Source organism: Oratosquilla oratoria, chromosome 12 (assembly GCF_046742065.1).
Source record: "Oratosquilla oratoria isolate Oo_2021 chromosome 12, ASM4674206v1, whole genome shotgun sequence".
Classification (NCBI taxonomy): domain Eukaryota; kingdom Metazoa; phylum Arthropoda; class Malacostraca; order Stomatopoda; family Squillidae; genus Oratosquilla; species Oratosquilla oratoria.
This window is the reverse complement of record NC_134788.1, coordinates 55,665,607-55,680,375: the sequence shown is the minus strand read 5'-3', so window position 1 is coordinate 55,680,375 and position 14,769 is coordinate 55,665,607. Positions and strand designations below refer to the sequence as shown.

At 37.4% G+C, this 14,769-nt stretch overlaps 2 protein-coding genes across 9 annotated transcripts in view; one reads left to right on the top strand and one right to left on the bottom strand.

The window, feature by feature from the left end:
- Nucleotides 1–4,429, bottom strand: part of LOC143030783 (uncharacterized) — a 35,034-nt gene extending 30,605 nt beyond the window's left edge. The window contains exons 1-2 of one of the 2 annotated variants that reach the window (XM_076194001.1): nt 4,216–4,429; nt 2,111–2,170 (exon numbers count right to left, since the gene is read on the bottom strand). In XM_076194001.1, the coding sequence (XP_076050116.1) occupies nt 2,111–2,170; nt 4,216–4,263 (108 nt within the window). In that variant the 5' untranslated portion in view covers nt 4,264–4,429. The remainder of the gene's footprint in view (nt 1–2,110; nt 2,171–4,215) is intronic. The other variant, XM_076194000.1, reaches the window with a different exon arrangement.
- A 605-nt stretch (nt 4,430–5,034) lies between these two features.
- The window catches only part of LOC143031817 (endoplasmic reticulum junction formation protein lunapark-A-like), a 55,369-nt gene continuing 45,634 nt past the window's right edge, over nt 5,035–14,769 (top strand). For 3 of the 7 annotated variants that reach the window (XM_076196135.1, XM_076196139.1, XM_076196138.1), the window contains exon 1: nt 5,035–5,185. In XM_076196135.1, the coding sequence (XP_076052250.1) occupies nt 5,159–5,185 (27 nt within the window). In that variant the 5' untranslated portion in view covers nt 5,035–5,158. The remainder of the gene's footprint in view (nt 5,186–14,769) is intronic. The other 4 variants (XM_076196140.1, XM_076196134.1, XM_076196136.1 and 1 more) reach the window with 3 other exon arrangements.

Below are 14,769 nucleotides of genomic sequence, written 5' to 3'. Positions count from 1 at the left end.
AAGAGATCTGAAAAAAAGCTTCCCACACAGAGTGATAGATACTTGGAACAAATTAGACAAAGAAAGTGTGTGCAAACACTATTCAAGATTTTAAGAAAAAACTTGATGCTGAGAGATACAAAGACGGGTCACCACGAGCATAGCTCCCTTCCCGTATAATACAACTAGGTAAATACAACTTACAAGTATGCACACTCACAGACAGACACGCACACGTACACACATACATGTATAGTTACAAGTGTACACACTCACATTCGTACATGGTGTGTGTGTAGTATAGAGGAAAGGAACAACGCTCGTGGCGTTCCGTCTCTATCTCTCAATCTACTATACCAAGAAGTATATTTGTGTGTGTGTGTGTATGTGTGTGTGTACGTGCGTGTATACGTGTATGTTTACGTATGTGTATATATACTTGTGTATGTGTGTGTGTGTACGTGTATGTACGAGTATGTGTGTATGTATATGTGTGTGTGTGTATATGTGTATATGTATGTTTACGTATGTGTATGTACAAGTATGTATGTGTATGTACGTGATTCACCTTGGCCTTTGGAACACTTGCTGGACTCGTGACCGACAGCTATTTCCCTCCCGGAAGAGAGCTCAGAGCTCGTATGACCGATCTATGGGTAATGCTGTGACCTTACACGTACACACACACCCAACTCCCTGCCCACGAAAGTTGAAGTAACGCCTCGAAGCGCAGCGACACTGAAATTATTTCAGCCCTGGGCAGGATTCGAACCCGGACCGCCGTAGTGACAGTCAGGGACTATACCAACCGCGCCACCGAGTGTGTATGTGTACGTGTGTGTGTATATGTATGTGTGTGTATGTGTATATGTATGTTTACGTATGTGTATGTACGAGTATGTGTGTGTGTGTGTACGTGTATGTGTATGTATGTGTGTATGTGTACGTGTGTGTGTATATGTATGTGTGTGTATGTGTACGTGTGTGTATATGTATGCTTACGTATGTGTATGTACGAGTATGTGTGTGTGTGTACGTGTACGTGTTATATATGTATGTGTGTATGTGTACATGTGTGTACATGTATGTTTACGTATGTGTATGTACGAGTATGTGTGTGTGCGTGTATGTGTATGTACGTGTGTGTGTGTGTGTGCGCGCGTGTATGTTTACGTATGTGTATGTGTGTACATGCGCGTTATTCATCGAGGCCTTGGACCACGCGCTTGGCCTGTGACCGACCGGATGAGAGCTCAGAGCTCATGTACAACTTTTGTGTGTGTACGTGTGTGTTTGTGTGTGTGTGTGTATGTATGTGTACGTCATTTCCGACGTCGACCAGTTTCGTCATCCGATCACTTGCTGACGAGTCATATGATGCGTCACACACAATGGCTGTGTCCACGTGTGTACGTGTGTGTGCGTGTACACGTGTGTGTATGTGTGTGTGCACGTGTGTGTACGAGTGTGGATCTGTCTACCACATACATATATACATACATACACACCTATATACACATATACAAACGTACATACATACATACATACATATGCACAAACGTACATACATACACACAAACCTACATACACAGATTATACATAAATACATACCTATATACATATACACAAACGTACATACACACAAACCTACATACACAGATTATACATACATACCTATATACATATACACAAATGTACATACATTCATACATATACACCTATATACATATACACAAACGCACATACATACACACAAACATACATAGATACATACATACACAAACATATATACATACACACAAACATACGTACATACAAACATATATACATCATAAACATACACACACCTACATACATACATACAGGCAAACCTACATACACACAAACATATATACGTACATATATCATAAATATACACACACGTACATACATACAAACCTACACACACACACACACACGCGTACATACATACGCACACTCGCTATATGTACACACAGACAGACAGACATACAGACAAACACTTGGGGTAAAACTGAAAATAAATACAGAATGACAAATACAGACAGAAACACATAAAGACATGTACAGACAGGGAAGGACTACAAAAAAATACAGACACAGACAAACTCACCTGCTGACATGGTCTATGTCGTCGTTGAGTCAGTCGCGACCGCAACAGGCCCAGGCGAAGCTGCAATCAACAACAACAAAACGTCGTCAGTGTGACGTCGTTAACGGTGAAACGTGACACGTCACGACGCAGATATGACGTCATTCATAAAATGTGACGTCATTGGTGGTACAAAATGACGTCACGACTGGGATGTGACGTCATCGGTGGTACGTGATGTCACGACTCGAAAAGTGACGTCATTAATAGGAGCATGACGTCATCACGCATAAATGACGTCACTGGTGGTACGATATGACGTCACTGATAGGAGTGTGACGTCATCACACCTAAGTGACGTCATTCACTATTGGCAAGTGACAGAAGGAGAGAGAGAGAGAGAGAGAGAGAGAGAGAGAGAGAGAGAGAGAGAGAGAGAGAGAGGTTGAAATTCAATATGGACGGAGGTGTGGCGGTGTCAGGCGACCTTACGACACTGGCAAGACCTCGACCAAGTGTCCTTGGAGGACAAGATCTAGTCTCAAAGTGATTAATACATAGCTCTGGGCCGTAGGGGTTTCCACAAGCCTTAATAATAATAATAATAATGATAATTATAATAATAATAAAACTAATAATGCAAGTCTCTCTCTCTCTCTTAGTCCGACATCTGGTAGATATGTCTAGAGAAGGAGAAGAAGGAAGAGGAGGAAGAGAAGGAGGAGGAGGACGATATTGGGAGTGGTCTGTGTGTGTGTGTATGTGTATATGTGCACACACACCCTCCTGGTATTAGAGTATTTGTTACTCTAAGAAATATCAGTTACTTGTATCAATTACTCCCAGTGCGACGCTTACGTAACTGATCAATTCGTTAAGACAATTTATTTACTTATTTGTCTATTTTTTCTCTGTAACTGCACCCAGTCATTTTATTCATTTGATGTATTTGTGTGTGGGAAAGGAATTTATTCCCAGGCTGAATAAACCTGCTTGACAAAAGAGATAATCAATATATCTAAAAATGTCACCATATTGGACTTACCAAGTTCCCCACCGGAATTTGAAATCTTCGATTCAGTAACAACGACTTCTGTTCATTAATCTGACGATTTTATTCAGGACCCTAAATGTGGCTCCCGACCGCTATAAACAACTTTCTAGGTGATGCCCGTCCTTTCAAAAAGCCATAAATATCGACTGAAATATGTAATAAAACTAGTAATAATGAATAAAAATTTGTTACAGTGTTGAATAAATCGACATCGAAGCTTCCTGTATCGTCGACATGACGTCATTGGCGAGACCTGCTTCTCTTCTTTCTCAGACCTCAATTTAATTCAAAAACACACGTTATATATATATATATATATATATATGTATATATATATATATATATATATATATATATGTATATATATATATATTCTTTTTCGCAAGTGTGTACCTGCATATACATTTGTACTCAATCGTATTTATCTGCAGGAAAGGAGCAACGCTCGTGGTGTCCCATCTCTTAATTAATCTCCGATTTACCATGTGCGTGTGTAGGGTACGTGCGTATGTGTACGTGCACATATGTACGCGTGCTGCATATATTATTGCACTGCATATATTCCTCCTGCCCAGTCTGTTATTATAGCAGTTTTATATATGTATATATATATCAGATTCCCTGGTCAACTTGTTGAGAGCTAGAAGGACACCGAGGTCGCTCCAATCGGAACGCAGCATACCTTAAGGTCGGTCTGGTCTGAAGCGAGCAAGAGAAAGCCAGGCCAGAGTACGAGTTATATAAGCGCACATTTCACTGGCCCGTCGCTATGTCCGGCGGCGACGTCAAGTAGCAACAATGTCGCTAACCAATCATTAAATATGACTCTCAGGCGTCTATTCCTCCGTCAAAATAAAATGTCGACGATTCTTTCATGTACGAGGAATTCCATGCCAATTTCCCACTTGTATATTTAGCCGTTGTTTTCCTTGAGGCTAAGTTAAAACCAGGTGGCGAGACTGGGTACGTGTCCTTCCTGCATTTGCGACCTAGAAAAACGCGCTAAATATGTCGTGAGCGTTGAAAGGGTAAATTAACCTATACTTTTGTTACAATTCATGATTAAACTTACCTGTTTTTGTCTGATCCACGCCACAAGTTCAATAATCCGGGCTTCCATAATCTAATAAATCGTATTTCTTCTTTACCACTAATTACTGCTCATCTCTTCAATATCAGTATTCAAAATATTTTACTTTTTTCACTAAACGAAACTTTATCTGCCCGTATTATTTTTTTTCCTAAAGTACTCAGTTTTTCCTCTGAAATTTTGACGGTGACAATCAGCTGTTCCCGGATGCTTGAAAGAAAATCTACATTAGATAATTTGATTGTGAAACTTTTGTAGAGTAATTCAGCCATAGTTGCATTAAGACACATTTCATTAGTATTCAGATTTTTTCTGTGAATTGTTACAATATCTCAGAGAAATGAAACAATGTATTATTTTGTCACAAATTCAACTCGGACAGTTTGCTGATAAAAATCACTTAATTTATTTGTTTTACTATGCTTTATATATATATATATATATATATATATATATATATATATATATATATATATATATATATATATATATATATATATATATCATAACGCAAACAAATATATTAGACTTGGTATAGATAATCATCACTAATCTGAAGATACAAGTAAATAATTGTTATACAAGTCATTGGGGAAAATGAATGTGTTCTATTCTTTATGGTGGGAAGATATGTCACGTTACATGGCAATAGAAACTGTTGAGTGTAATGAGTTAATTCTACAATCGAGGAGCAGCCTATGGCACTGATACACCATTAATTATATTAATACGAACGTCTTTAAATTTCCCGCGAGTCTGCATGGCCACATCGCTGTCACGGATATAGCGCCCAATGAGGTTCAGTTTGACATGTCAGCAAGAAAACTGCAGCCAATCACCGCGTTTGTTTTGAAAACGACAACAGCAGTCATGGAGTGTCTGCCAAGAAAATAAACAGGCAGCAAACGTAGGAAATTCAAGCAAGATGGGGATTATCATATCCCGCTTTCGGGTAAGTGAAAACTAGTAATAGTGCTAGAAAGAGTAAGTAGTATTCAGTTTCCATTTGGTGAAAGTTTGAAGTAGGAAATGGCTCGAAAGGAAGTGGAAGGGTACGGCCTTGGGTCTGGTGCTAAATAAAACCAGATTTCTTAGTTGTATGGTCTTGTTCATTTGCATAATGACGATGGAAAACCGTATCAGAAGGCAGATAAGGCACCGGATGCGGTATCTATAGATGTCACAAGGGCAAATAAAGCGAATTACAATAGTTGTCATATTACCTATTGTGTACTGAAAAGGGTGTGTTGGTGTGATTAATGGTGGACCATGATAACAACGTGTAGTCAGGAAGAATCGGCTTTTGATATTTGTCAATTTTCAATGAAAGTATTACAGCGATGTTATAGGTCGTAATATAAATTGCGAAATGTATTCAGGAGCGTTAGTTTAATCCAAGGGCTCTCGTCTTTAGTAGCAAATAGTTGTCTTGTAAGGAATTGTCTTTTGCATGGTGAACATATGTTTGAGTCATTGACTGTGATATTAGTTGAATTTTATTAGCTATTTGAACACCCAGATGCTTTTAGTATTTATTCTATGTATTGCAAAGCTTTGGCAGCTACATAACTGATCAGATCAAGTTTGAACTTGTTTTCTGTAGGAACTCAAACACACATTCCGTTTAGTTTACCCAGTATGGGTTAAAAGCCCTTGGTATACATGTGTATGTAATATGGTTTTGTAAGTTTGTGTATAGCATAGCTCTCTCCATGTCTGGTCATTATAGTAATTGCATATAACCAAGTCTTAGAATCTATAGTGAGTTTTAATCTTGCATAGGTGTGATGGGAGGGGTCCAGGGGATGAGTTGATGAAGAGACTGTGATCGGCACACGTACAACAAATGTTTATGTATTTGCAAATAATATTTCTTGGATTGTGTGGGAGAGCATTGTAATACGATTATGGACTTGACAGAAATTGGTGGAGGTGATCGGTTACTTTGCTTTTATGCGTAAATAGGAAACTTAGAAATGTTGAGTTTTTGGCTATGTTCCTGTAACCTTCTCGGCAATATCATTAGTTGTCCGATGATTTAAGAAATATGACCAATTGTCATCATTGACGAGTTTATTTTAGTTGATTTTATTCAGTTTTAGTCGGGTAAAGATGTATACAATATGTGGTACCATACTGTACACACTTTTTGTTAAATTTTTAGAAGTGCACACCTTTGATATAGCAATAGAAAATTAAACCATAATTTTGTAAGTTATAATACATCAATGTAATATATGTTATTCTTAGTAGAAATCAATATCGGAAAAAGTTGCTAAAAGCTATACACGAACAAACATGGCCACTTTGACTGCATGAAATGCCATATTTGTTTTGGTAGATGTGGAGGTCAAAGAAATTAAATTATGATTAATTTGTCTATTCTAACCTAACCTAACCTACCTACCCACCCTAACCTACCTAACTTACATTTAGTAATCCAGTACACATAATTCTATAAATCATCAGGGTCGTCTTCATCTTTGACTTCCAAATCTATCAAAACAAAGATGGCTTCTAAAAGAGTCTATGTAATTTCATTCGTTTGTGCATTATTTGATATTGATTTCTGACAAGAAAAATATTTCATTGATGTATCATAATTAACAAAATTAATATTTAATTTTCTAATGCCATATTGCATAGGTGTGCACTTCTTAAAAAATACCCACTTTTTTTTTTATGTTCGTCTGAATGTTTTTGTGCTTTCGGAAATCAGGTTAGAGGTTTTCTATGTAAGACTACAATAACTAGGAGAGTGACATTTATATTAACTAAATGACAACCAATAAAATCATTATTTTAAATTTTTTATTTACCGAGTTGTTAAATGGGAATGTAGTTTGAGTCAATGTTTGAAAACATCGCAAAAATGTTCAGTCTTGTCTCTGATAGACGCAACCCATTTAGATGCTTTAAAAAAAATTGCTAAAACACGAATATGATTAATAAGGGTTAGGTTAGGTTTGGAAGTGTATTTGGGAAACATCCAAACTGAATCGACGGAAGTCGTAAGGGGCATCGAGTTGCAGATTTGATCGATTTGGTTTAATGTTGTAAAATCCCACCTATCAGGAGGTTAGGATGGTGCCCCCTTTAAGGAGGACTTTGTAGCATGGAATTTAATCAACCATGCCTTTGGTCCAACTCACTTGTGGCAGAATTTGAATTGCCGTCACCTTCAACTCCATTGCAAGTGGCTACACTGTGACATAACATAAAAGTTGTTTGGGCGTATTTTGTCGGTTATATGGATGGGGCTAATTAATTTCTAAGTATTTGCTTACTATTTCTGTTATCAAAATGGGCTACAAGGTTGATCAAGAAATACAACAATATAAAAAAAAAAAAAAAGACTTAAAATGTTGTTACTGTAGAGATTGAGAAATACAACAATATAAAATTAAGACTTAAATGTTGTTACCGTAGAGATTGAGAAATGCAACAATATAAAATAAGGACTTAAATGTTGTTACTGTAGAGATTGAGAAGTGCCACAATATAAAATACAGACATATGTTGTTACTGTAGAGATTGAGAAATGCAACAATATAAAATAAAGACTTATATGTTGTTACTGTAGAGAATGAGAAATGCAACAATATAAAATAAAGACTTAAATGTTGTTACTGTAGAGATTGTGAAATGCAACAATATAGAATAAAGACTTAAATGTTGTTACTGTAGAGATTGAGAAATGCCACAATATAAAATAAAGACTTAAATGTTGTTACTGTAGAGATTGAGAAATACAACAATATAAAAGACAAATGTTGTTACTGTAGAGTTTAAGAAATACAACGATATAAAAAAGACAAAATATTGTTACTGTAGAGATTGAGATTCTTAACTTGATATTGTCGAAGATGAAGACAAACTTGAGATAAGGACAAGGATGATATGCACTATCAACTTAAACTGTGATTTTCGCCATTTCATGCAAGAAGGACCAATATCCAGTGCCTCTCCTGCTACAAACATAAACATATGCGTACCAACGGGAGGTAGCCGAAATAAAAATGCTTAAAAACCACTCCCACCCATTTCATCCCAACATATTTCACTCTTGTTCACCACCCCTCCCTCCCTCTTTTCTTGGCTCCTCCTGGATGACGGGTCATCCCTGCATTTCGCCCACTGCCCAGGGTTGGAAGCGATGCAGCAAGACTCGACATATCCACAGCATATCTGCTTCATTTAATTGGTGGCACCCACCCTCTGTCCCCTCGTGCAGAAAAAGAGAAGACGGGGAGAAATCCCTTCTGGTTGCGTCAAAATATCATTCACATGTAACCACTTCCTAAACCCTCCCATCCCCCGCCTGCTCCTTTCCATGTATCGCAGCATTCACACATAATACGACTGACTTAAAAACAGACCCATATAGATGCAGCAGAGACAACAGTTAGAACTTCCTCCCCAGAGAAATCTATGGGAGTGTCCAAGGTCTGTTGTCAAACCCTATGGGGTCGAGGCTTCCAGTCGCTGAAATTTGGTTATTTTGTAGCAGGCGAGGAAATTAAGATCATGTTTAGTGCTTAACCTTCAGGGATTAAAGTGTAGCAAACATACAAATGTATGTACATACACACATGCATACATGGGGAGGTTGGTAGAGTTCTCGACTGCCACTGCGGTGGTCTGGCTTCGAATCCGCCCAGGGCTGAAATAATTTCAGAATTTCAGTCATTACTCCAATTCTTGTGGGCAGGGAGTTGTGTGTGTGTGTGTGTATAAGCAAGTAAGTAAGTAAAGTCTCAGCATTACCCACAGATTGGCCATGTATGAGCTCTGAAGCTCTTTCGGGAGGATATTAACTGTCGATCACGAGTCCAACATGTGATCCAAGACCATGGTGAATTACACATACATGCATAAATACATATATACCAAAAGACCTTTTCCCCCATATAAGGAAGATGGCCAAGTCAAACCACGTTAGTTCGTCCACATTTGGAATATGCTGTTTCTGTATGGTCACCGAATCTCATTAAAGACATTGACAGACTGGAAAAAGTACAACGGCGAGCCACAAAACTGATTCCAAATATCAAAAATAAATCATACGAAAATCGACTAAAACACATGAATCTGTTTTCCCTAAAAAAGCGTAGACTCAGAGGTGACTTGATACAGGTCTTTAAGATTTTAAAGGGAATTGACAACATCAAAAGTGACCAAATTTTCACATTGAATGAGAATCAGACAAGAAACAATGGTCTCAAACTGTCCGGAAATAGATTCAATTTGGAAGTAGGTAGAAACAACTTTGCCAACCGTGTAGTAAATGAATGGAATATACTTCCTGCACAGGTAGTGCAATGTAGTTCAGTTCGAAGCTTTAAGAATCAGTTAGATAAATACCTAAGTAAGATGCTGTAATGATTATAATTTATCTTATATTATTTGTTTTTGTTTTGTTATCATTTGTGTCTGATTTTCATTTATTATTAGTTATATGTCAATTTATTATTATTTACTATTTACCTGTTTGTTTATTATTTAACTATACCTATGCATTTATTTATGTATTTTATTTGTTATTTACATTATTATAGTTTTTATTTATTGTTTTATTATGATTTTTTTTTTCGCATCCGACCTAGATATGGATCAAAAGGTCTCCTGTCGGCATGCTCCGCCTTTGTAATCCTTTGTAATTATTCTGAGCAATGTTAGTAACGGCTTATTTGTAACGGAAATAACAAAGCAGATTGAATAAAACCGAAGAACACCTTAAAATTAATATTGCGTAGAAATGGGAGATTGTAGTGGTTAATGGTACTATAAACCCTAGATGCAGTCACCCCACAGAAGACGCAGAACGTAAATACGATGTATAGTTATCCAACACTTGCGTGGTTTGCAACAATGCAGTGTTGTTTCTGTCAGTGACCGATGTGTTTTTTGTGAACTCTCAGCCAGCCTGGTGGCCATGAGTCATAGGTCTCTCGGAAGAGATGAAAGGGCTACCGAGTAATTGAAGATCGACTACTTTGGATTTCGTTTATGTAGTTGTGTGGGATAATGTTTGTTTGTACATGAAGATAGGGAACAATTGATTTTTTTTTTTCCGCAGGCTAAGTGGGTTAGGTTGAGATGATGACAATTCGAACTCTGTTCAGGGCAAGTTGGACTAAGGGCATGGTTCATTAAAGTCCACTGTAAGGGGTCACCGTCCTAGACTCGCGATAGAGGGGAGTTTGTCACGTTAAACCAATTTATTTATTATTATTTTATTTTTTTATTTTTTTCTAACTGTTGCTTGTTGAAACTGCACATAATCCATATATTGCAGTGGGTTTGAAGTTGTGTTGTATGGACTGCTAATAGGCCACAGAGCTCCACAAATGGGGCAAAATTAGTGGTAGTTAGCAAGTGCCTTTTTTTTTTTTTTTTTTTCTCTAAAGAACAACACTACATACGATTGGAATGCCGAAGAAAATGGATCAAGGACATGGTCTGTTTGTGAAGTAGGGCTATTCCCATTTCGCGCACACTCCGCACAATAACCATGCCCAATTTATCCTTTACTGGGGATGAGTGGGTGGGAGTCTGGCACGAGACTCTGGCAGCCAAATCTGTTTTACTACTACTCTTGTTTTATTCTTGGCCTCGATTGTACCTTGAGGAATTTTGCCTCGACTGTGCTTGGTGTTGGAGCTTAGTTTGTCGTGGGTTACGCGATTTCATTTTAACAGGTGGTTGTTTCTTAGGTTTATAGGTTAGTAAGGTACGAATAGTTTAATGAGATACAAATTGTTTAATTACTAAGATGCGAATTGTTTGAAATAATGTATGCTGATCATTGGCGTGCTTGGTGTTGGCCTAATGTAGTTTAGTTTGCCGTGGGTTGCGCGACTTCATTTTAACAGGTGGTTTATAGGTTAGTAAGATACGAATAGTTTAATGAGATGCAAATCATTTAATTACTAAGATGTGAATCGTTTAATTGAAATATGCAGATCATTGGCCTGGATTGGATTTTGAGGTTCTCTCCTACGGAACGGTGCTAAGTCTCCGCAAGTGACGTGATTTTGCATGTTAACTCTAAGAGCTGTCAATAGCTCAGTTGGTTCAACAGTCTCAGTCTGTGCATGTAAAGAAAAAGTGATGGTTACTGTCACAGCTACCTGTCTTTTAACATGTCTTCACATTTAATAAGGGAATTGTCACAGTAATACACAACTAATGGGTTAGTAATTAGGTTTCAGTGTAATTGTAAGTAAAAAGTGGTGGGTTGATAATTTTTTTGGTCTAGAAAACTTTCTAGATATCTAATAGAGAAAGGTTTAGGATCTATTTGCTCCTCCAGTGGTGGTATCGATCTCGGACCTCAAATTATCAAGGCAGACTAAAAATTGTGACAATCTAGGGATTTTCACGCCATGTTTCGCAATGGGAACCTGTTTGCCAGGAGTTATACATAAAATTCCAAAGTGGAATAGAATGGTATTAATTTATATATATATATATATATATATATATATATATATATATATATATATATATAATTTTTGTAATTCTAAGAACCAAGGACACCAAAAAGGGTAGACCACCAGTTTTTTTTTATATGGGAGGGAGGGTGGAGGGGAGTGGTGTATTTAGGGATGGAATGAGTGGGAATGATTTTATGTCTTTTTCTTTTTGGCTACCTTTTATAAGGGGGGAAAAGCCTTGTTATATGTATGTATGTATTTATTTTATTTTTGTTATTATTATTATTATTATTTTTTTATGACCTTGCCGCAGAGACCCCTTTAGCTGTAAATGGTCCGGGGGGGGGGGGGGGGCTGTGCACTGTAAGTTTTGTAATCCTAGGATACCAAGAAAGACTACCAAAGTATTTTTATTTTATTTATTTATTATTATTTATTTCTTTTTTAATGACCATGCTGCAGAGACCCCCTTTAGCTGTAATTGGTGGGTGGATGGGAGGTTGTGCACTGTAAGTTTTGTGATCTTAGGAACAGGATAGACCACCATTTTATTTTATTTAATTTTTATCTATTTATTTATTTTAATGTTCATACCACAGAGACCCATTTATCTATAAATGGTAGTTAATTGCCTCTCATATTATAGAGGGGAGTATAGTTTCCTACTGGTCCTTTTAAACTCCTCCCTTGGCAAGACAGGTATGGTTAGGTCATGGCTTGTTTGAGGGAGTGGGTCATCAAACTGATCCGTTTTCTGTTGAATATTAATAGATTTTACAGTGCAATGTCTGCATCTTTAGGTTGGCAGAGAAATGATTTCTTCCAGTTACGAGGTAACTTTACCGAAATGGATAAGGTCTTCAACGATAGATTTCTGACGATGGCGTACAAAGTCCGTTTGGTGAATGGAAAAGGAACTTTTCGTTCTCGAAAATCAGAATGAGGTTTTGGTATCAAGCAAAGCGTCCCATTCCCTGTGTGGCGGCAAATGGAAAGGGTAGGCAAAAGCCTAAAGGAGGACCGAGGGGGAGTGGTGAAGGGGCGCTTGGGGTTCGGAAAGAATAACCGTAGAGGACACAGATACATTTGTGACCTACGCTTCAATCCTGGCGGATCGCTGTGAACCAAATATTTGTAATTGTTTAGGTGGCAAAGGAGAGACCGAATGCAGGGAGAACGGAGAAACAGTAGAAATTGAAAGTGTCCAGGATTCTTCACCGAATAGAGATTTGTCCCCAATCGTAAAAGAATGTTGATTGACTCGGTCTTGAGAGACGTCACTAAAGTTCGTAAAAATGTCGACTGTATAAATCGTTTATACGAGACCTTGGTCGGTGGAAGGGAATATACGGAGACAGAACAGAGGAAGAAGAATAAAGCAGGAACCTATATTGTAGTCATGATCCATAAATTGTGACATATGCCCTGAGCTCTTCTGAGAGTGACGGTGACATACGGTTGGATGTGTGCCAAGTGCAGCTCTGGTGCGGCTGGTGTCAAGGAGTTTGCCAACTTGAATGATAAATGTCGCCATGTGTGCACGGGAGACCTGTTAACTTGCGTGCTCTGTCAGGCTACAAAACTAAGTGGCTAGGATGCGTTAGTAGTTGCGGGGGAACGAGATTCGTTCATCGTAATGAGCCATTATATGTTCAGATGTAGTCATAACTCGGGGAGGGTTAATTGGTAAAGAGGAAATGTTTCTTATGATTTCTCAATTTGTGCGAGGGATATGTTCCTGAAGGAATCACATAAAATAAAAATTGCCTAAAGCGAATGGTATTACCATTGCTTACTTGATTTCTTACATTGCATTATTCTAAATAATCCGTGTAATATGAAAAAATGACTACGTTTTTTTATCTCTATTCGAAAACCGCACATTCTAAACACGCATAAATTGGGAAATACCTGTATGCGAAGGATCACCATACCATCTCTCATTCCTCTGCCACCCTCGTGTTTTCATAGCCTCAGGATAGCACGACACTCGTATTATATTATAATTTATTTCATATTATTTGTTTTTGTTTTGTTATCATTTGTCTGTTTGATTTTCATTTATTATTAGTCATATGTCAATTTATTATTATTTACTATTTACCTCTTTGTTTATTATTTAACTATACCTATGCATTTATCTATGTGTTTTATTTGTTATTTACATTATTATAGTTTTTATTTATTTTATTATGATTTTTTTTGCATCCGACCTAGATATGGACCAAACGGTCTCCTGTCAGCATGCTCCGCCTTTGTAATTCTTTGTAATATATATATATATATATATATATTTGTTGAGGAGAAGCATCATTCACATCTCTGGTTGCCTTATCTACCATCTACTCCGAGATATTTTAGTGCTTCTCATAAATCTTTATTATTTGTTCTAAATTGGTATTGCATAGTAAAGTGACACATCGATTTTAAAAAGAAAATATATATTTACTTTATCCTAGGTGACTGTGTGTGTACATATACCGTATATATATATATATATATATATATATATATATATATATATATATATATTTTTATATATATATATATATATATATATATATATATATATACATACATACATATATATATATTTTGTGGTTGTTGTTGTTGTTGTCGTTCCCTAGACTGTCTGTCCGAGCAGTCCCGTCTCCCCAAGGAAGGCCACAGCCGAAACTGGGTTTTCCCACAAATCCTTTATAGAGTGTATGTTGTGTTGTTTGCGTGCATGATTGTGTATAATGCAGTCTTCCATTATGTGTTGTATGGTATGGGGTGAAGTGTTACATCCTGGGCAGCTGTTCACAACACGGTCGTCCAGCCTCTTCTGGTAGCTTAGAAGTGCTGGGTGGTGACCGCATCGCAGTCTGGCCAAGTGGACTCTGTCCTTTCGTGGGAGAGAGGATTCAGAAGGGTGGATATCAGGGGGTCTGGCATGCAGCAGTGTGTTGTCTTTGTGTGTTAATGGAGCGGTGAGTGATATGATTATGAATATGTTTCCGGAGGAAGTTGGTGCATGCCTTGGCTGGCTACCCCCCATTAAGGGGGAAGAATCCTTTTGGTATTTAGATATAAAGATATTTTGTAGTTTGTTTAC